At 44.8% G+C, this 24213-nt stretch overlaps 1 protein-coding gene across 1 annotated transcript; it reads left to right on the forward strand.

The window, feature by feature from the left end:
• The first annotated feature begins 1111 nt into the window (after positions 1-1111).
• Positions 1112-2581, forward strand: LOC124670337 (protein SRG1-like). The gene is made up of 4 exons (XM_047206853.1): positions 1112-1470; positions 1550-1809; positions 1901-2231; positions 2322-2581. The coding sequence occupies exons 1-4, from the start codon at positions 1237-1239 to the stop codon at positions 2562-2564; spliced, it is 1068 nt and encodes a 355-aa protein (XP_047062809.1). The 5' UTR covers positions 1112-1236; the 3' UTR covers positions 2565-2581.
• The last annotated feature ends 21632 nt before the right edge of the window (positions 2582-24213 follow it).

Raw genomic sequence — 24213 nt, forward strand, 5'->3', positions numbered from 1 at the left:
AAGGAGAGGGGGCACACCCTAACGCGGGTACGTCTTATGTGAGAACTGATAGCCTGTAACCTAATTCGTTCATGGAATAAAGAGATCCAAAGTTGAGCTAGTTCTTGTGTTCTTCTTCTTCAATCTCTGGCCAAGGCCAAGTTCATCAGGAGAGCATCCGGAAATCCATCCGGAATTCATCACCATATAACCAAAACCCTCCCCCGAATCCTCTAGCGCACATTCGGCCCCAACTTAAGGCATCCCATGGCATCTGTCTGTTCACCACGACGACACTCCTACTGGTCGATAAACCTTAGTTTTTTACTGAGGGAAAACTTTCTGCGGTGCTCATCATACATTCCTCTTGGGGTTCCACTCAACGTTGCGCATAAATTCTCCTTCATCAACTCCACGCTCAGCATGGCCCCGACTTGTCGGCGAGAAAGGCTGATCATCGTCCTGATCGCATCGTCTTCCGCGCGCTGTAAAAGCCTGCCGTCGGCCAGTCTTCGCCGGACGCGTCGCTTCCACGCGGCGGGTAAATGTCGTCGCCTCGAATTCACGTGCGGTTCCCTCTATTTATCGCGGAACTGCCACGTCTGGCCGCATTCCAGCCGTTGGTACGGAGACGTCGGCCAGAGCAGCCAGCAGGCGTCGTCGCCCGAGGACGCCGGCCACTCCAGCGACGATGACGACAGCGACTACACGGCGTTCTACCGCTATTTCGGCATGTAGAATGCCATCCTTTTAATTATTTTATATTCCCTCTCGCCGAGTTCAAATGTACTACGAATTTGGCCTATATATGTACGAACTCGCGTATATGTATTAAATATCTCTAAATTTTGCCTATGTTTGAACGTATTTTGTCTGGTTATGTTTGAATTCGTCTATATTTGTTTATTTCCTTGGGCTCGCCGCTGGAAAAATGGGTCACCCCAGACCAAATTTTACATCCATCCGACGCGAAATAGCGCCGGATTTTGGTCTGAGGAGTCCGGCTGGAGATGCTTTTAGGAAAAGAAAAGTTCCACCATGAGACAAAAAAAACTTTTCCACCATATGTGCATTATCTTCTGATTTTTGTGTGTTAGTTCTAGTGGTTGGTGGCTGGTCTACTCAGTGATGACTATGCGGACTGAGAAGAAGACAACTTCATCTTGCTTACTGCAGCTAGCGTCTTCCTGCAAGAGAGCACAACAACCAGAGAGATAGGGCAGACCAGGATCATCCAAGAAATATCCAAGAACTCCGATGGCTGATGAGTCATGGAGGCTGCCAAACTCTGTGCAGCAACTGGCTTCCACCGTGCAGGAACCACCAAGCAGGTACTTGCTTAGAGAGGATGAACCGCTTGGTAGGAACCTGGCTGGTACCGAGATGCCGGAGCCCATTCCAATGATCGATCTCGGCCTGCTGTCAGCATCCAACGATGCGGATGAAGCCGCCAAGCTGCGGTCAGCGTTGCTGACTTGGGGATTCTTCCAGGTGAGCCTTACTTGTGTGTCTACATTTTTGCTCATGGAGCAGTTGTTTTTCTTTAACACTCATTAGCCTACGTGACAAGGTTTCCAACCATGGAATGGAGGCCTCTCTAATGGATTCTGTGATGACTGCATCAAGGGATTTTTTTCGCCTACCGCTTGAAGAGAAAAGGAAGTACAGTAACCTAATAGATGGGAAACATTTCCAGATTGAAGGGTATGGAAATGACCAGGTGAAAACTCCAAATCAAAGACTGGACTGGTCCGATCGACTGCATCTTAAAGTTGAGCCAGAGGACGAGAGAAACCTTGACCATTGGCCCATACGTCCAGAATTTTTCAGGTGATCTATCAGTGATACATGTGTTCATATGGATCTAGCTTTGCTATCAATTTTGCACAATAGAGTTAATTTGCCCTGGTGCTGATTGCAGGGATGTTCTACACGAATACACATTGAAGAACAAGAAAATCAAAGACGACATCCTTCGGGCAATGGCCAGGCTACTGGAGCTTGAAGAAGATTGCATCGTTAACCAGTTCAGCGACAAGGCTCTAACTTATGCTAGATTCAATTACTATCCTCCATGTCCAAGACCTGATCTTGTCTTGGGCATCAAGCCTCACTCTGATGTCTTCCCTCTTACGGTTCTTCTCATGGATAAAGATGTCCAAGGACTGCAAGTTCTTAGAGATGGAACGTGGTACAATGTCCCAACTGTATCTAACTACACCTTGCTGATCAACGTTGGTGTTACCATGGAGGTAGCTATCTCTGAACCTCAAATAAATTTCTCCTACGTTTTGTGATGATGCAGATGTGCTAAAGTTTATTGTTGCCCGTTTCTGTCACAGATAATGACCAACGGGGTCTTCAGGGGTCCAGTGCACAGGGTCGTGACAAATGCTGAGAAAGAGAGGATCTCGGTGGCCGTGTTCTATGGTATGGATCCTGAGAAAGAGATTGGACCGATAGCTGATATGTTGAACGAGGAGCAGCCGGCGCGATACAGGAAAATGAAGAACAAGGACTTCCTAGTCGCGCACTATGAACATTTCACTCGAGGAGAGAGAGTTGTCGATTCATTAAAGATATAAGTACGGTGGGTTTTGTTGAAAAACTGATAAACTTCAGTAAGGGGTGAATCTGGTGAGGAAAAATCCGGTTTATATTGAAGTTTGTGTTAACTTGTTTCTACAAGAATAAGCATAACCCTGGGATTACAAGCCACAAATGCAGAAGCCAAAGGTTGCCAATGTATGGCGGGGGTTCTCCTCCGATTTGGTGCGGTGGCGCGGCGCCAATCGATCGTCAAAGAAGCCCTCTCTGCAGTTCTTCCGAGGTGGAAGACTGCTGAGTTTGCTTCCGTGACGGGCCCTCTCGATAAGCGTTGTTGTGGTCTTCTCCAAGGTGGTTGTGCTGTCTCTGCTCTCTTGTCCGGCCGTGGTGGTGGGCGAGAGAAGCTCGGCAGCATGGTGCATCTTCAAGTTCGACGATAGCTTCGGGAGATTTCAGAGTCTGTTGGCGCCAGTACGACGCCCGGTTGGCCGGTCTAAACCGGGCCAGGGACCGGGCGGCAACCGGAAGTGTCGCAGAACTCCGTCCGGTTGGCGCCAGTACGACGCCCGGTTGGCGCCGGGGTGAATCCGGTCTGCCGCCCGGTTGGACCGGGCCAGGGACCGGGCGCGCCGGCGTGGCGGCCGGTCTGACCGGGTGCTGGGCCGGCCTGGACTTCTTCTTCTCCTCTCGAGCATGCCTCCCGCTCCTCCCTCGCGCGTCCATGAGATATCTTCATGTCCAGCTTCACGTCCTTCTTCACGTCCAGCTGCTCCTCTCCTCCTCGTGCGATGCTTGTCTCCTCTTATACCTGATGATACATAAGTAACAAGACTTAGGCAGTATAAAGTTCTCATCAATCAAGGTATCGTTTAGAAACAAGTTCACCTATTGTTTAAGTAGCTTTGCACGAGCCCTTATAATAGGTCCAATCCGAACTTCATTGGACTTGCTCTTCATAGCAGGTTCATCTTCAGTTGGTAATGACGGAGGTGGTAGTGAAGTAGGGATGTTCTCATCAGCACCGTAAAGGGAACATCGCCCATCTGATGGCCCCCGACGGTGGGCAATTACTTCTCTAGTGGGTAGATGATCCAGCGCCAACTACCAAGTGAAAATATAAATCTTGAGGGGGAGCTTGGCAGCCCTATCCATGAGCTGGTCCCACTTAGCTCTGCCTCTCCCATCGAGGGTTTGGCGAAGGCGCAGGTGATCCTGCCCCATGCCCTAACCATACGTGTTTTGATACACTAAGACAATTTGATTTGGATCATAGGGAGTACGTGACATCGATAGACCGTGGAAGATTGGAGGAAGCAAATTATCCATGCTCCACCGCTATCCTGGGAACGCTATCAGGATCACTGAACGATGTCATCGCGATTTATACGGCTACATCTGCACTGCTTTTGCACGCAACATGTGCACGTACAAGTATATTTTTTCGATAAAGGATGCTTTATTACTTTTGGAAAAGCAATTACATCCAGCCTCTGCATAATCAGGATGCACATAGCCGTTCAAAGTAGTCTGGAACCAAAAAAAATAAAAACTAGGCGAAGTACATATCGGAATGATGAATCATAAAACGCCTATGGTGTGGGTGGTGCTGTAATCCGTAGACTATGCTGCCACCCATGTAGGGAAAAAGTATCCCTCGCCGTAGCCTCCAACCGTGTACAGACCTCCGTAAATAGGTCTCAGTTCTCCATCCGCTGAAGAGGTAACCACAAACGGCGAATACCTGTACATCTGTAGATGACCTGCAACAAAGAAAAAATTTTATCATTAAAAATCTTGTCATTTCTACTTAGCCAGAGTGCCCAGATAATTGTTAGCGCCCCCACCCTAAGAAGCAACTTAAACCTTGAATCGATCACGTGGAGCCAGTTGCCAAAGACATTGGCTACACTAGTCGGGGGATACATGGTAGATGCAACTTGGATGACTGACCAAATAGATCTCGCAAAATGGCACTGGAAAAAAGGTGTTTAATAGTTTCGTCTTGTTGACAAAAAACACACCTAGCGCTTCCATGCCAATTCCGCTTGACAAGATTATCGAGCATAAATACCCCCTCTTGGAGTCACAAGTATCAACTTGGCCAGAGCCTCTACTAGCAACGGAGAGCATGCAAGAACATAAATAACATATATGATAGATTGATAATCAACTTGACATAGTATTCAATATTCATCGGATCCCAACAAACACAACATGAAGGATTACAAATAGATGATCTTGATCATGATAGGCAGCTCACAAGATCTAACATGATAGCACAATGAGGAGAAGACAACCATCTAGCTACTGCTATGGACCCATAGTCCAGGGGTGGACTACTCACACATCGATCCGGAGGCGATCATGGCGATGAAGAGACCTCCGGGAGATGATTCCCCTCTCCGGCAGGGTGCCGGAGGCGATCTCCTGAATCCCCCGAGATGGGATTGGCGGCGGCGGCGTCTCTGGAAGGTTTTCCGTATCGTGGCTCTCGGTACTGGGGGTTTCGCGACGAAGACCTTAAGTAGCGGAAGGGCAGAGTCGGGAGGGTCACGAGGGGCCCACACACAGGGCCGCGCGGTCAGGGTTCAGGCCGCGCCGCCCTGGTGTGTCGCCACCTCGTGGCCCCACTTCGTTTCCTCTCCGGTCTTCTGGAAGCTTCGTGCAAAAATAGGACCCTGGGCGTTGATTTCGTCCAATTCCGAGAATATTTCCTTACTAGGATTTCTGAAACCAAAAACAACAGAAAACAGACAATCGGCTCTTCGGCATCTCGTCAATAGGTTAGTGCCGGAAAATGCATAATAATGACATATAATGTGTATAAAACATGTGAGTATCATCATAAAAGTAGCATGGAACATAAGAAATTATAGATACTTTTGGGACGTATCAAGCATCCCCAAGCTTAGTTCCTACTCGAGATAACAAAGATAATTTCTGAAGTGACATGCTATCATAATCTTGATCATACTATTGTAAAGCATATGAGATGAATGCAGCGATTCGAAGCAATGATGAAGATAATGAGTAAACTAATGAATCATATAGCAAAGAGTTTTCATGAATAATACTTTCAAGACAAGCATCAATAAGACTTGCATAAGAGTTACTCATAAAGCAATAAATTCAAAGTAAAGGCATTGAAGCAACACAAAGGAAGATATAAGTTTCAGCGGTTGCTTTCAACTTCAACATATATATCTCATGGATAATTGTCAACACAAACCAATATAACAAGTGCAATAAGTAAACATGTAAGAATCAATGCACACAGTTGGTACAAGTGTTTGCTTCTGGGATAGAAAGAATAGGCAAACTGACTCAACAATAAAGTAGAAGATAGGCCCTTCGCAAAGGGAAGCATTGATTACTATATTTGTGCTAGAGCTTTTCATTTTGAAAACAAGAAGCAATTTTGTCAACGGTAGTAATAAAGCATATGTGTTATGTATAAGATATCCTATAAGTTGCAAGCCTCATGCATAGTATACCAATAGTGCTCGCACCTTGTCCTAATTAGCTTGGATTAACACGGATTATCATTGCATAGCATATGTTTCAACCAAGTGTCACAAAGGGGTACCTCTATGCCGCCTGTACAAAGGTCTAAGGAGAAAGCTCGCATTGGATTTCTCGCTTTTGATTATTCTCAACTTAGACATCCATACCGGGACAACATAGACAACGAGATAATGGACTCCTCTTTAATGCATAAGCATTCAACAACAATTAATATTCTCATAAGAGATTGAGGATTGATTGTCCAAACTGAAACTTCCACCATGAACCATGGCTTTAGTTAGCGGCCCAATGTTCTTCTCTAACAGTATGCATACTCAAACCATATGATCATGAAAATCGCCCTTACTTCAGACAAGACGAACATGCATAGCAACTCACATGATATTCAACAAAGGTAAAGTTGATGGCGTCCCCAGAAACATGGTTACCGTTCAACAAGCAACTTATTAAGAAATAAGACACATAAGTACATATTCTTCACCACAATAGTTTTTAAGGCTATTTGTCCCATGAGCTATATATTGCAAAGGCAATGAATAGAAATTTTAAAGGTAGCACTCAAGTAATGTACTTTGGAATGGCGGAGAAATACCATGTAGTAGGTAGGTATGGTCACTACAAGAAAAGTTCTGATAGACAACGTCTCAAAATCGTCCGCTAAGGGGTATTTTTCGTCGCCTATGGGCCTAACCCGACGATATGGGTTCTGTTGTCTAAAGTGCGTCAGGCAAAGTCCTACGACGATTTTTTCCGGTCCGTCGCGCTAGGGCGCCCTTCCGCCACGGAAAATCGGACCGTTGCGAAGTGTTTCCGGGAGCCCGTTGACTCGCCGACGTCATGCAACCGACACGTGGCAGACGCCGTTAACTGGCAGTTAACGGCGTTAACCGGCTGAAACCCCGTGGTAGATGGTAGGCCCACACGAGGCCTTCCACGTCTTAAGCGGGCCGGCCCATTAAGTTTGCGGGCCGGGCCAGCTGACTTAGTTTGACCGGTCAACTATATAGCTGGGCTGGTCCATTAGTTACGTGGGCCGGGCCTAACCTCTAAGGTTGACTGGTCAAAACATTAATGGGCCGGCCCACTAAGCTTGTGGGCCGGGCCGAATGCACTCGTTTGACCGGTCAACAGGCAAAAGGGCCGGCCCACAAAACATGTGGGACCCACTTTCCTGTTATCGGGCCGGCTCATTTACCAAGTGGGGTCCACCTTAAAGCAAGTGGGCCGGCCCAAGAAGTTATTGGGCAGGCCCAATTAGCATGTGGGTCCCACTTTCCTGCTATCGGGCCGGCCCATTTAGTACGTGGGGTCCACATTAGATCAAATGGGCCGGCCCACCAAGCCGGTGGGCCGGCCAAAGCGCAGGTGGGTCCCACTTTCCCGTTAATGGGCCGGCCCATTTAGTATGTGGGGTCCACCTTATAGCAAGTGGGCCGGCCCAACAAGATGGTGGGCCGGCCAAAAACACGAGTGGGTCCCACTTTCCGGTTGAAGGGCCGGCCCATTTAGTATGTGGGGTCCACCATATAGCAAGTGGGCCGGCCCAACAAGATAGTGGGCCGGGCCAAAAGCACAGGTGGGTCCCACTTTCCAGTTAAAAGGCCGGCCCATTTAGTACGTGGGGTCCACCATATAGCAAGTGGGCCGGCCCAACACGTTAGTGGGCCGAGCCGAAAACACAGGTGGGTCCCACTTTCCTTTTAAAGGGCCGGCCCATTTAGTATGTGGGGTCCATCATGTAGCAAGTGGGCCGGCCCAACAAGATAGTGGGCCGGGCCAAAAGCACATGTGGGTCCCACTTTCCTGTTAACGGGCCGGCCCAATAAGTAAGTGAGCCGGCTGATGTCTACGGGTGCTTCTATTCTTGTAGACAGTGTTGGGCCTCCAAGAGCAGAGGTTTGTAGAACAGCAGCAAGTTTCCCTTAAGTGGATCACCCAAGGTTTATCGATCTCAGGGAGGAAGAGGTCAAAGATATCCCTCTCATGCAACCCCGCAACCACAAAGCAAGAAGTCTCTTGTGTCCCCAACACACCTAATAGGTGCACTAGTTCGGCGAAGAGATAGTGAAATACGAGGTGGTATGAATAAGCGAGTAGCAACGGCACCGGAAAAGTGCTTTGCCCGGGACGAGTAAACAAGCAGTAGTAACGCAGCAGTAGTAACGCAGTAAAACAGTAAACAAGCAGCGATAGCAGTATTTAGGGACAAGGCCTAGGGATCATACTTTCACTAGTGGACACTCTCAACTTTGATCACATAACAAAATAGATAAATGCATACTCTACACTCTTTTGTTGGATGATGAACACCATTGCGTAGGATTACACGAACCCTCAATGCCGGAGTTAACAAGCTCCACAATATTCAATGTTCATATTTAAATAACCTTAGAGTGCATGAAAGATCAACACGACTAAACCAAGTACTAACATAGCATGCACACTGTCACCTTCACACTACGTAGGAGGAATGGATCACATCAATACCATCATAGCAATAGTTAACTTTATAATCTACAAGAGATCACAATCATAGCCTACGCCAAGTACTAACACGGATGCACACACTGTTACCATTACACCGTGCAGGAGGAATAAACTACTTTAATAACATCACTAGAGTAGCACATGGATAAATTGTGATACAAAACACATTGCAGTCATAAAGGGATATAAATAAGCACTTCACTATGCCATTCATAACAGTGAATAAGTATTCTGTGAAATATAGCCTAAGAGACCCACACGGTGCACACACTCGTCACCTTTACACACGTGGGACAAGGAGTCTCCAGGAGATCACATAAGTAAAACCCACTTGACTAGCATAATGACATCTAGATTACAAGCATCATCATATGAATCTCAATCATGTAAGGCAGCTCATGAGATTATTGTAATGAAGTACATAGGAGAGAGATGAACCACATAGCTACCGATACAGCCCCGAGCCTCGATGGAGAACTACTCCCTCCTCATGGGAGACAGCAGCGTTGATGAAGATGGCGGTGGTGTCGATGGAGGAGCCTTCCGGGGGCACTTCCCCGTCCCGGCGGCGTGCCGGAACGGAGACTCCTGTCCCCCGGATCTTGGCTTCGCGATGGCGGCGGCTCCGGAAGGTTTTCTCCGGTTTCGTCGAACGTAATAGGGTTTTCGCGACGGAGACCTTAAGTAGGCGGAAGGGCAGCCTCGGAGGGGTCCTGGTGGGACCACACACTAGGCCGGCGCGGCCGGGGCTTGGGCCGCGCCGCCCTACTCGTGTCCCCACCTCGTGGCCCCACTTCGTTTCCCCTTCGGACTTCCGGAAGCTTCGTGGAAAAATAGGACCCCGGGCGTTGATTTCATCCAATTCCGAGAATATTTCCTTACTAGGATTTCCGAAACCAAAAACAGCAAAAAACAGACAGCGGCCCTTCGGCATCTCGTCAATAGGTTAGTTCCGGAAAACGCATAAATATGACATAAAGTATGCATAAAACATGTAGATATCATCAATAATGTGGCATGGAACATAAGAAATTATCGATACGTCGGAGACGTATCACCGGCCCAAAATGAAAGTGGGTCCCACACTACTGTTAATGGGCCGGCCCAATCTGTTATAGGGCCCTGGTTGTTTGACTAGTCAACTTGCATTAAATTTCATGATCCTAAAATCTGATATCAATGATACACACACTTACATACACAAATAAAATAACGAGGAAAATTACAAGGCAATTAATGTGCCCAAATAAAAAAATTACATAGAATCATTGAGGATTTCTATTAGCATCATCAATAACACGTTGACATTTGGCAATCGCCTTGATTGAATCTTATGTACTCTTGGTCAACATATCAGCTACAGACCTTAAAGCAACAATACCATGTCTTTTATGAAGTACAGCCTTGAGATGTTCACTGTTTGATGAAAGGAATGGTCTAGGTTGACGGCTATGAGAGGATGCATCAGAAGAAAGATCAGAACTTTTTGTGGGCCTCTCTTCTAATGAAGATTGCTTCATCAGAACCGCATTCGATAATAATGCAAAAAGAGTTAAACGATGAACTATGCAAACATGTATTAAGCATTGTCGATATGAGATAGTCACAAGTACTAAGCGCAGACTTACATTATATCGTTGCATAGGCTCACGCCGGAACCTTTTTTGCGCTCTAACTTCTACTAAGGACTTCTTCATTACAACTGCATTTTGCAAACATAGTTACAACAGTGAACTATTCAAACATTTATTATGCAATGTAGATATAAGATAATAACAAGTTGCATAAATAAGACAATGTATGGAACTTGTACTAAGCAGACTTACATCATAATGTTGCACAGGGTCGCTTTGGCGACTATCTTCTAATGATGATCGCTTCACTAAAAATGCATTACTGGTAATATTGCAAAAATAGTTACAACAATTAACTATTCAAACATGTATTACGCAATTTAGAGATCAGATAACGGCATGTAGCAGAACATACTGGCTCGCTGCAGGTCCTTCTCTTGCGTGCACTAGTCGTGGTCGACATGCCTGTCATTTTAGGTTCAGCCATCAAGTGAAATGCTAATCCTCCTGCTCCATTGTCCTTAATCTGTGTTTAGATATCATATTTAAGACCAAGTCAGCTGGTTTCAAATAACAAAAAACTTGAGCTGCCAAATGAATAAGCCAATATTTACCAGATATCAATTAAAACCAACTAGATGTTGCTTTGCATGAGATACGAATTTCAGACATTCAGATTTAGAGTAGGGTAATGCCAAGGTTTTCCACATAAAGTAAACAGGCATTAAGAATGACCAAATGTCAGGTTCAAATCACCTTCGCAGTTGCTCCAAGACAAGCATATCAAATAGGCAGAAACATAGTAAAGCATGGGTGGCATTGCTATGGCAGGGTTCCAAGTGTTAATCTCTTGCATAAGGAATAATGCATATAGGTTATAGATAATAACGGAAGTAAACTGCCAAAGTTACCAACCAAGAACTCAGATTCCAACCTTCCCTAGCGTCCCCGCTGTTAATGTTGGATATTCTAATAAGTGGTTCGCATGATCAATCCCTAGGAAAAATAACATTGACAAGTTAGTCTATGATAATACAAGAACCAGACATGCACGCAGCAATAACTATACAAGCTGTGCGACAGGAACATTCATGGAGAAAAAATAGCTATAAGCTAAAGACGAGGTATAAGAGCAAGCGGATTGGAAATGCACATAGCATGATTATAAAAGCAGTGTGAGAATAGCAGACACGAGAAAACATCTAGCGGCTAGCGGTGAGCTAATGACGTGGTATAAGAACAACCAGATTGGAAATGCCCATAGCATGACTATAAAAGGAATAGCATGCGAGTACAAAAACAAGTTGCCGAGCAAATGAATGGGTCCCCTATAAATATGTGGATGCACACGAGTGTCGGTAGAATGAACAGGATGGTAGCGACCGGATAATGCTTTGGTACTTGTACAATATTTAAACGAACTTCATGCGAAGTAACACATCAAGAAATTTAATGGTATATGAGATCTGCAAATAACTACACAAAACATGGCTAAAGAAACACCGCGATCTAACGGGCCAGCGTACTAACCAAGCTGCGGCGGGGTGGACGGGGGCGGCAACTTGCATTCCAGCGGCGGCGAACGCGGGAGACGATCAGTCGACCCTGTTTCGATAGAAGCGGGCGTTAGTGAAGCGGATCTGGTTGGTCGGCAAGGGATTCGGTGAAGTTGATACAGCCGCTGCGCCGAGGTAGTCGGTGGAATAGATCGGCTTCTGTGGAGGGGGGGGCGCGGTGAAGTAGACACGGTTCCATTGGAGAGGATCCAGTGCGTCGACAGGAAAGGCGTTGATTGCTACGCTGTGGATGAGGTCGGCGGTGAAGCAGATCCATCGGTGGCGAGGTCGGCGGTGAAGCAGATCCGTCGGTGGCGAGGTCGGCGGTGAAGCAGGTCCGTCGGTGGCGAGGGCGGCGGGGGAGCGGATCAGGTGGGTGGACAGCCAACACGATCAAGGCTACGCTGTGGAGGAGTATGCCGGCGGCGAAGCAAATCTAGTAAAGTAGAGAGTCAGAGCTTTGGCGTGTGAGAGTATTTTTGAGCTAATGGGGCGAATAGTTGGTGGGTGGGTGTGGGCCTGTGGGGAGGGTTCGGGATCTAGGCAAGATATTTCATTGTTACCGAATGAGCCCTCCATGGTCGGTGGGTTGTAGCTTCCGGACCAGGGTTAAAAGGGTAAAACTGGTCACGGGATTTTCGAATGGATGCGGCGGGATGATTTGGCGCGCGGCCGAAATTTTTAGTTTCAAGCTACGAGCAGAACAACAAAAATAATGTTCTTCCCCAGGGATCTCTCATTTCTTCCTCTTCTCTTTCTCTCTCGAGTCTCTCCCACTCCCCTGGCTCCTCTCCCCCTTCTCTCTGGCAGCCTCGCCGGCTCGAGACGAGGCCGACTTCTCTCTGTATATCGTACACCCTCCGAACTAAATTAATTGATTCAACTTTCCTTAGACGTGTATGTATCTCGAGTAAAAACATGTGTGGATACATCCATATTTAGATAAGAGAAGTTGAGTCAGTTAATTTGGATCCGAGGGAGTTCATGTTGTTGTAAGCTTAGATCCAGTGTTTCCCATGAGCAGAATGGCGCAATGGAGTCGGGGATCTCGTCATCGGCTTCAGATCTGGCCTATGGTGAATCTGGCGGATCAGATCTGGCGGATCTTGCCGGCCAAACCCCGATCTGGTGCCATCAAGGTGATGGCGCTAAAGGTGAGGCTTGCTTTGGTCAGTGCTTCAGATCTGGCCAATGGGGAAGTCAAGGTGCTAACGTTCACAAGCTCGGGGCATACGACGGCGTCATCCGTCTTACCCGTGAACATCTTGGCCTTTCAGCGGCCCTTCTCAGAGCCAATATGTCATTGCTGAGGCCCTTCTTCTCCTTCGTCCTGGCGACTACCGGCGACACCGTCCCAAGTGGTGCGTCCCCGGCGACGGAGTTGCTGAAAAGGATGCGGAGCAGAGATCTGATGTGCGGTCCAGAAGGACTCGATTGATTTTATTCTATATGTTTTGGGGTCCTTTTTGTAAAGTTGCAGGTCCTATTAGTTATTGTCTAGTTCTCTTGGACCTCTATGTAATTTTTTGGACTAGTTTCCATTTGCACCGATAAACTTGAATTTTGACAAGTTCACGGGGAAAAAACTTCCTTTGCACATATGGCCTATCATGTATGAACATTCTTGAGTTTTAAACTATATGTAATGGCCAGCACTTGCGCAAGGGGCTCGTTTAGTGCGCACTAGTTTCCATTAGCACCGATAAATTTGAATCTTGACAAGTTCTTGGAAGAAAAAATTGATTCACATATAGCCTATCATGTATGAACATTATTTGGATTCAAACTATACATAGATGGCCAACACGTGTGCAAGGGGTCCTCTAATGTGCACTAGTTTCCATTAGCACCGATAAATTTGAATCTTTACAAGTTCTCGAAAAAAATTGCTTCACACATATGCCCTATCATGTATGAACATTATTGGGATTCATATTATATATAGATGGCCAACACTTGTGCAAGGGGGTCCTCTAATTCTTGGGGATTTCAATCTATCTCTCTCTCTCGATCTATCGTTGGTGGCGTGAACAACACACATATGCATGCACTTTATGCGCAAAGGCGCGGGTGCCTCTAATAATTCATGTGTGTGCGTATATTTGAACATATTCTTGGGGATTCCAATCTCTATCTCTCGATCTATATATCGTTGGTGGCCAACAAACACACTTATATATATACGCATGCACTTTATGCGCAAAGGCGCGGGTGCCTCTAATAATGTGTGTGCGCACTCGATCGATGATCCCTAAACCTTAAACCATAAAACCCTAAAACCCTAATCCTAATCCCTAAACACCCTAAACACTAAACCCTAAACCCTAGACCCTAAACCATAAACACTAAACCCTAAACCCTAAACCCTAAACACACGTACTAAACCCTAAACCCTAACCCTAGACCCTAAACCCTAAACACTAAACCCCAAACCCTAAACCCTAAACCCTAGACCCTAAACCCTAATTAATTAACCTTAACCCTAACCCTAAAACCCTAGCTAGCTAACCCTAAACCCTAATTAAACCCTACACATATATATATATATAGGCCAACGACACTTAATTGCGCATCAAGCAGGCGACCAACTAATTAGGGTTGATAAATTAATTAACTTGAATCTTGACAAGTTCTCTCGAATGAAAACACATTTGATTAAGTTGCCTCATAATATATATACAATTAGTGTGCATGCGCGCATGGCATACCTTGCACATATCATTTGTGCATATATTTCAATATATATCTGAACATATTCTTTGGGATAAATATATATATTTCAATCTTTCTCTCTCGATCTAAATATATATCGTTGGTGGCCAAAAACACACTTATATATACGCATGCACTTTATGCGCAAAGGCGTGGGTGCCTCTAATAATGTGTGTGTGCACTCGATCGATGATCCCTAAACCTTAAACCCTAAAACCCTAATCCCTAATCCCTAATTATACCCTAAACGTACACCCTAAACACCCTAAACATTAAACCCTAAACCCTAGACCCTAAACCCTAAACACTACACCCTAAACTCTAAAACCTAAACCCTAACCCTAGACCCTAAACCCTAAACACTAAACCCCAAACCCCAAACCCTAAACCCTAAACCCTAGACCCTAAACCCTAATTAATTAACCTTAACCCTAACCCTAACCCTAAAACCCTAGCTAGCTAATCCTAAACCCTAAACCCTAACCCTAACCCTAAAACCCTAGCTAGCTAATCCTAAACCCTAAACCCTAACCCTAGACCCTAAACCCTAAACACTAAACCCCAAACCCCAAACCCTAAACCCTAAACCCTAGACCCTAAACCCTAATTAATTAACCTTAACCCTAACCCTAACCCTAAAACCCTAGCTAGCTAATCCTAAACCCTAAACCCTAATTAAACCCTACATATATATATAGGCCAACGACACTTAATTGCGCATCAAGCAGGCGACCAACTAATTAGCGCTGATAAATTAATTAACTTGAATCTTGACAAGTTCTGTTGAATGAAAACACATTTGATTAAGTTGCCTCATAATATATATACAATTAGTGTGCATGCGCGCATGGCATACCTTGCACATATCAGTCGTGCATATATTTCAATATATATCTGAATATATTCTTGGGGATAAATATATATAGTTCAATCTCTCTCTCTCGATCTATATATATATCGTTGGTGGCCAAAAAACACACTTATATATACGCATGCACTTTATGCGCAAAGGCGCGGGTGCCTCTAATATTGTGTGTGTGCACTCGATCGATGATCCCTAAACCTTAAACCCTAAAACCCTAATCCCTAATCCCTAATTATACCCTAAACATACACCCCCTAAACACCCTAAACACTAAACCCTAAACCCTATACCCTAAACCCTAAAACCCTAAACCCTAAACCCTAAACTCTAAACCCTAAACACTAAACCCTAAACCCCCTAAACCCTAAACCCTAACCCTAACCCATAGCTAACCCTAAACCCTAAACCCTACATATATAGGCCAACGACACTTAATTGCGCATCAAGCAGGCGACCAACTAATTAGCGCTGATAAATTAATTAACTTGATTCGTGCATATATTTCAATATATATTTGAACATATTCTTGGGGATATATATATATATATTTAAATCTCTCTATTATCTCGATCTATATATCGTTGGTGGCCAAGAAACACACTTATATATATACGCATGCACTTTATGCGCAAAGGCGCGGGTGCCTCTAATAATGTGTGTGTGCACTCGATCGTTGATCCCTAAACCTTAAACCCTAAAACCCTAATCCCTAATCCCTAATTATACCCTAAACGTACACCCTAAACACCCTAAACACTAAACCCTAAATCCTAGACCCTAAACCCTAAACGTACACCCTAAACACCCTAAACACTAAACCCTAAACCCTAGACCCTAAACCCTAGACCTTAAACCCTAATTAACCCTAACCCTAACCCTAAAACCCTAGCTAGCTAACCCTAAACCCTAAACCCTAATTAAACCCTACATATATATATAGGCCAACGACACTTAATTGCGCATCAAGTAGGCGACCAACTAATTAGCGCTGATAAATTAATTAACTTGATTTTTGACAAGTTCTCGATCTCGAATGAAAACACATTTGATTAAGTTGTCTCATAATATATATATATAATTATTGTGCATGTGCGCATGGCATACCTTGCATATCATTCGTGCATATATTTCAATATATGTTTGAACATATTCTTGGGGATATATATATTTCAATCTCTCTCTCTCGATCTATATATCGTTGGTGGCCAAGAAACACACTTATATATATACGCATGCACTTTAATTTATTTGCCTCACAATATATATAATTAATATGCATGCATGGCCTAACCATGTATGCTTATATATGTGTTTAATTTGGGGATTTCAATCGCTCTCTCGCCGCTCTCTCGTTGGTGGCCAACAACACACACATGCACTTTGTGCGCAAAGGCATGTGCCTCTAATAATGTGTGCGCAGTCGATCGGTCTAGTTTTGATTAATCATAGCACACAAATATAGAAGTTGTATTTGAATCCACACAACCCTAATCTAAAACACATAGCCCCTAACATGGCCTAATTAATCGACCCCTTCTCTCTAGCTAATTAGTGGAAATTGCACAAAATCAAAAGGGGTCCCTCACTAATTATACATATATATCTAGATTGTGATAAACTTTTGCCCCATATTTGGTGGATGGGTGCATCTTGGCATGTAAAACAATTAATGTTTGCAAATGGCGTTGTTAAAATATATGTACAAATGATTTCTTTCCATCCAAAGTGCATAAAATGGGAGTTTTAATGAAGAAGGTACAAATAAAACAGCTCAACATGCCTCCACACCCCGATTTTCACACGAAGTAGAGCATATTTAAAGGATAATTCCAGAGTTTTACTATTTTTCAAGCAACTTTGCTAATTTCCACCCACTCACATGACTTTATGTCGATTTAACGAAAGTAGGGCGAATTTAAACTACATGTGCGGGATAGTTTGAATTGTGCGCGCGGCAAAGGGAACCGCCTATTCCTCAACCTTGTGCACGGCAAATTACACACGCAACTCCATTAAACACCACCTACCGGGCGGCCCGGCCGCATGACCCCCCGCCCACCGCTACACAACTTATCCCCGTCCATGCGAAGAGCTTCCCCTCCCCGTCCCGTCCGTGCGAAGAAGAAGCTTCCCCTCCCCGTCATTCTTCTCGAGACGCACCGGCGGTCAAGTTGATCCACGGTAGGGTTGCTATCTCTAGCTCAATCATGCATCGGGCAAGACGGCCTAATGATTTATATTTTCTTGATGCTGCTAAACAAATCGTCAGTGTGCTCGAACTAATTGGCACTTTATAGTTTTCCGCTCGATTTGTCCTCGATCAATTTGTTCATTTGCGTGGGCATATAGAGTCGCTTCCGCACTCGATCCGTTAATTTGCTGAAATGCCATGGCAGAGTTTTGTACACGATCTGTTTGCTAAAATGTCGATGGGCATTTTTTGTTTTGTACTCGACATGATTGCTGAAATGCATAATCATGTACTAGCACTGTTTAAAAACTAGGCCGATTCAACGATTACTAGGCCGATTAATCGCTAGTAGGGGCTTGACCGTGTCGATTACCATTAATCTCTTGTGTTAATCCTTTAGCCCGATTAATCAGTCCGAAAGTCCGATTACTAGGTATTTTTCCCGATTAACTACCACACTTGGTCAAAAAAAGTTACAATATTTTCAATGCATATCGCTAATACATGCGCTACCCCTCCCCAATAAAGTAGATTTTGCGAAGCTCCCGCTTGATTGCAGCCTCCAGTAGCTTCATTTCCACTATTGCCAAATAGTTTCTTGCCCTCCAGACCAGTTACTCATAGTTTTCCAGACCTTATATTACAGAAGCTCGATCACCATGAGGAGCTCGCCCAGAAACTGGAGGACGTCTTCAATAGGTTAGGTGGTTGAGGTGTAAGAGGGGTCGTACCCTGGGTAGGTGGTGGGAGAATATAAACTTCAGAGGTGAGAGGAGAAGAAGTGGAAGGAAGGAAAGCGGCTTCGGCTAGTGGATCCTGATTCGCTCCTGACCTTAAAGATTAGATCATGGAGGAGAAGCGTACAAGTTATTCTAGGATTTTAGGCTTTAGAGAAGTAGGGAGAGACATATAGAGGCTCATATACTATTATTTTTCTTATATAAATTGTTTTAAGTGCTAATTTATGTAGGTTGTACCGATTAATAGCCGATCGATTAAATCAATTAATCCTCCGAATTCCGATTAATCGCTACTCCCAAACCTACCGAGCAGTTAACGATTACCGATTTTCTTAACATTGTGTACTAGTATAGTTTTGTACTCGATGGATATACATTTCCTACTTCGCCTTAAATTAATCACCAACCATTGTATCTCATAATTAAACAGATGGACAGAACTTGGATACTGCATGGACACTTATGTTCCCCTTCATATATAAATGGTGTTCAACCCTTTATGGGGTTTATTAGAGCTCATGAAGGTCACGACCTGGACGTGTATTGCCCGCGCTGCACATGTATGAATGGTGAGAAGAGGCCTCACCATGTAGTGGAAGATCATTTACACATTTTTGGGATGGACCGCACATATGTTAGGTGGGTTTATCATGGTGAACCACATAATGATCCTTCAGCGGGAGAAGCAGATCTTGCTCACACTGTATGTGTGCTGGCATATGTAGTTAATTATTTATATTGATGTTGCCGCTGTTTCGATCAATAGTTTGCATTGCTGTGCAACGTTCTGTACTCAAATTTAACTTGTTGCGGATGGATGGACGGGAAGGAGAGAAAAAGCGCTTGCTTCAGGAACCGGGTTTCAGCTGTGGGACATGTGTTGTGCCAGATGAGAAGGTAAATATGTAAAACAGCATTTGTTCAGGTTGCATCCCTTAGATGTTTGTCTAATCTGTTTTATGTACTAATTGCAGAAGCATAGAGTTGAAGAGGTCTCTCAGTTTGATGGGAGATTTGAAGATGAATCTCAGTTTGATGCACTTGTGGATGGTACTGATGACGGGTCTTTCATACACGAAGGTCCTGCACCTGAGATTATCCAGCCTACAGAAGGAGGCCGTGGACCGAGCACACAGCTTTGCGTTGAAGTGGATGAACGCCCAGAGATCATCAGTGGCGTCCGGGTAGTCTCAAGACCACCCAGCCCTGATGCACCTGTGGATGGTACTGATGACGAGCCTTTCATAGACGAAGGTCCTGCACCTGAGATTATCCAGCCTACAGAAGGAGGCCGTGGACCGAGTACACAGCTTTGCGTTGAAGCGGATGCACGCCCGGAGATCATCAGGGGCGTCCCGGTAGTCTCAGGACCACCCAGCCCTGATGCAAAATGTTGAGCTACTTTATGATTCGTACTCTTATGTTCTGGTGCTGTAGTATGTACTATCTTTGTTTTGATTTGTACGCCTTTGGCGCTAGAACTATAATTAAGCATTCAGTGGATGATCGCGTTGCAAAATTTGACACCCACACAATCAGTTCATCGTATGAGTAGTAGCACAATTACTTCTACAGCCAGTCCTGCCAGCGCATTAATTGGTAGCATGAAACACTTTCAGGCACTCCCCTCTGATTCATATTAATTGACTCAATTTTTTCTAGATATGGATGTATCTAGATGCATTTGTTAACTAGACTAACAAACTTGAGTCAGTTAATATGAATCGGTGTAAACAGCCCAAGTCGTCGAGCAGCTAGTTTATTGACTCTGGACTCCAAGCCTCTCGCGGCAAGCCATCGATGAAGCTTTGACCAGATCTAGGCCCGCTTTTTTTTGCGAATAGCAAAGCTTTGACCAGTTCCTCTCGGGATACAGCACGCCGGTGAGCTTGCACGGTTGCCATGAGCATTTTCCGGCGGAACTTCCTCTGCAGCGCCCTCAAGCCTCTGCTGCGAGACAGCACACAGTGCCTCGATGTGGACGGAACGGACGAACTCGGGATCTCAGGGCGGGGGGTCCGCCTCGTCCGGGAACGATCTCCAGCGGGTTAACGAGGACATGCATGGCGGCCAGGGGATTTGGGTTTTTTTGTTGTTGTTTGAGCTTGGGATTTGTGGTTTTTTCGGATAGGGGAGGAGGAACCGAGGAAGAGGAAGGAACAGCCCGCGTGCTTGGCACGTGGCAGTGTGCTTGAATTTCGAATTTTTGTGAAATGTTTCATTTCCCCGCTACAATTCGGGGGTTTTCTTGACGCGCCAATGCGTCCCGCCGGGCAGGTTCAAGTGAATTTGGGGTGCCACACTATGGGCCCCAGTTTCAGTGAGACATGTAATGACTAGTCACGTCAGTAAGTTCACTTTGTAATAAAATATGTTACCCCTCCCCTTTATGTAGCCCCATTTGTCTCTCCCGATCGAGTGCCGACAGCCGACGGATGCAAGCCGCTAGCTCGATCCCCTCCTTTCGCCTCCACCGTCCAGGCATCCATCTTGGAGGGGCAAGTGATGGCGTGTATTTCACACGTTCGTTGGGCAACCCCAAGAGGAAGGTATGATGCGCACAGCAGCAAGTTTTCCCTCAGAAAGAAACCAAGGTTTATCGAACCAGGAGGAGCCAAGAAGCACGTTGAAGGTTGATGGCGGCGGGATGTAGTGCGGCGCAACACCGGAGATTCCGGCGCCAACGTGGAACCCGCACAACACAACCAAAGTACTTTGCCCCAACGAAACAGTGAGGTTGTCAATCTCACCGGCTTGCCGTAACAAAGGATTAACCGTATTGTGTGGAAGATGATTGTTTGCAGAGAAAATAGTAAAAACAAGTATTGCAAGCAGATTTGTATTTCAGTATTAAAGAATGGACCGGGGTCCACAGCTCACTAGAGGTGTCTCTCCCATAAGATAAAAGCATGTTGGGTGAACAAATTACAGTCGGGCAATTGACAAATAGAGAGGGCATAACAATGCACATACATGACATGATAAGTATAGTGAGATTTAATTGGGCATTACGACAAAGTACATAGACCGCCATCCAACCGCATCTATGCCTAAAAAGTCCACCTTCAGAGTTATCGTCCGAACCCCTCCAAGTATTAAGTTGCAAAGCAACAGACAATTGCATTAAGTATGGTGCGTAATGTAATCAACAACTACATCCTCGGACATAGCGCCAATGTTTTATCCCTAGTGGCAATAGCACAACACAACCTTAGAACTTTCCGTCACTCGTCCCGAGGTGTCAATGCGAGCATGAACCCACTATCGAGCATAAGTACTCCCTCTTGGAGTTAAAAGTAAAAACTTGGCCGAGCCTCTACTAGAAACGGAGAGCATGCAAGATCATAAACAACACATGTATAATAACTTGATAATTAACATGACATAGTATTCTCTATCCATCGGATCCCGACAAACACAACATATAGAATTACATATAGATGATCTTGATCATGTTAGGCAGCTCACAAGATCTAACAATGAAGCACAATGAGGAGAAGACAACCATCTAGCTACTGCTATGGACCCATAGTCCAGGGGTGAACTACTCACTCATCACTCCGGAGGCGACCATGGCGGTGTAGAGTCCTCCGGGAGATGAATCCCCTCTCCGGCAGGGTGCCGGAGGCGATCTCCCGGATCCCCCGAGATGGGATCGGCGGCGACGGCGTCTCGGCAAGGTTTTCCGTATCGTGGCTCTCGGCACCGGGGGTTTCGTCACGGAGGCTTTAAGTAGGCGGAAGGGCAAGTCAAGAGGCGGCACGGGGGCCCACACCATAGGCCGGCGCGGCCGGGGGTGGGGCCGCGCCGCCCTAGGGTTTGGCCACCCCGTGGCCCCTCTTCGTCTCGTCTTCGGACTTCCGGAAGCTTCGTGGAAAAATAGGCCCCCGGGCTTTGATTTCGTCCAATTCCGAGAATATTTCGTTACTAGGATTTCTGAAACCAAAAACAGCTAGAAAACAACAACCGGCACTTCGGCATCTTGTTAATAGGTTAGTTCCGTAAAATGCACGAATATGACATAAAGTGTGCATAAAACATGTAGGTATCATCAATAATATGGCATAGAACATAAGAAATTATCGATACGTCGGAGACGTATCAAGCATCCCCAAGCTTAGTTCTCGCTCGTCCCGAGCAGGTAAAACGATAACAAAGATAATTTCTGAAGTGATATGCCATCATAACCTTGATCATACTATTTGTAAACATATGTAGTGGATGCAGCGATCGAAACAATGGTGATGACATGAGTAAACAAGTGAATCATAAAGCAAAGACTTTTCATGAATAGTACTTCAAGACAAGTGTTAATAAGTCTTGCATAAGAATTAACTCATAAAGCAATAAATCAAAGTAAAGGTATTGAAGCAACACAAAGGAAGATTAAGTTTCAGCGGTTGCTTTCAACTTGTAACATGTATATCTCATGGATAATAGTCAACATAGAGTAATATAACAAGTACAATATGCAAGTATGTAGGAATCAATGCACAGCTTCACACAAGTGTTTGCTTCTTGAGGTGGAGAGAGATAGGTGAACCGACTCAACATAAAAGTAAAGAGAATGGTCCTTCAAAGAGGAAAGCATCGATTGCTATATTTGTGCTAGAGCTTTTATTTTGAAAACATGAAACAATTTTGTCAACGGTAGTAATAAAGCATATGAGTTATGTACATTATATCTTACAAGTTTCAAGTCTCATGCATAGTATACTAATAGTGCCCGCACCTTGTCCTAATTAACTTGGACTACCGGATCTTTGCAATGCACATGTTTTGACCAAGTGTCACAATGGGGTACCTCCATGCCGCCCGTACAAAGGTCTAAGGAGAAAGCTCGCATTTTGGATTTCTCGCTTTTGATTATTCTCAACTTAGACATCCATACCGGGACAATATGGACAACAGATAATGGACTCCTCTTTTATGCATAAGCATGTGGCAACAATTATTATTCTCATATGAGATTGAGGATATGTGTCCAAACTGAAACTTCCACCATGAATCATGGCTTTAGTTAGCGGCCCAAAGTTCTTCTCTAACAATATGCATGCTCCAACCATGAAGGTGGTAGATCTCTCTTGCTTCGGACAAGACGGACATGCATAGCAACTCACATGATATCCAACAAAGAATAGTTGATGGCGTCCCCGAAACATGGTTACCGCTCAACAAGCAACTTAATAAGAGATAAAGTGCATAAGTACATATTCAATACTACAATAGTTTTTAAGCTATTTGTCCCATGAGCTATATATTGCAAAGGTGAATGATGGAATTTTAAAGGTAGCACTCAAGCAATTTACTTTGGAATGGCGGATAAATACCATGTAGTAGGTAGGTATGGTGGACACAAATGGCATAGTGGTTGGCTCAAGTATTTTGGATGCATGAGAAGTATTCCCTCTCGATACAAGGTTTAGGCTAGCAAGGTTATTTGAAACAAACACAAGGATGAACGGTACAGCAAAACTCACATAAAAGACATATGGTAAACATTATAAGACTCCATACCGTCTTCCTTGTTGTTCAAAACTCAATACTAGATGTTATCTAGACTCTAGAGAAACCAAATATGCAAACCAAATTAGCAAGCTCTAAGTATTTCTTCATTAATGGGTGCAAGGTATATGATGCAAGAGCTTAAACATTAGCACAACAATTGCCAAGTATCAAATTATCCAAGACATTTTAGAGTTACTACATGTAGCATTTTCCAATTCCAACCATATAACAATTTAACGAAGGAGAAACTTCGCCATGAATACTATGAGTAGAGCCTAAGGACATATTTGTCCATATGCAACAGCGGAGCGTGTCTCTCTCCCATAAAGTGAATGCTAGGATCCATTTTATTCAAACAAAACAAAAACAAAAACAAACCGACGCTCCAAGCAAAGTACATAAGATGTGGCCGAATAAAAATATAGTTTCAGGGGAGGAACCTGATAATGTTGTCGATGAAGAAGGGGATGCCTTGGGCATCCCCAAGATTAGACGCTTGAGTCTTCTTAATATATGCAGGGGTGAACCA

The sequence above is a fragment of the Lolium rigidum genome, chromosome 1 (assembly GCF_022539505.1).
Source record: "Lolium rigidum isolate FL_2022 chromosome 1, APGP_CSIRO_Lrig_0.1, whole genome shotgun sequence".
In the NCBI taxonomy this organism is placed as follows: Eukaryota; Viridiplantae; Streptophyta; class Magnoliopsida; order Poales; family Poaceae; genus Lolium; species Lolium rigidum.

Bases quoted from the DNA above. Each gene is read 5' to 3' on its own strand.
- LOC124670337 (XM_047206853.1), top strand. From the start codon at position 1,237: ATGGCTGATGAGTCATGGAGGCTGCCAAACTCTGTGCAGCAACTGGCT. The intron at 1,810-1,900 runs GTGATCTATCAG...TGCTGATTGCAG, and splicing joins ATACGTCCAGAATTTTTCAG to GGATGTTCTACACGAATACA. The intron at 2,232-2,321 runs GTAGCTATCTCT...TTTCTGTCACAG, and splicing joins ACGTTGGTGTTACCATGGAG to ATAATGACCAACGGGGTCTT.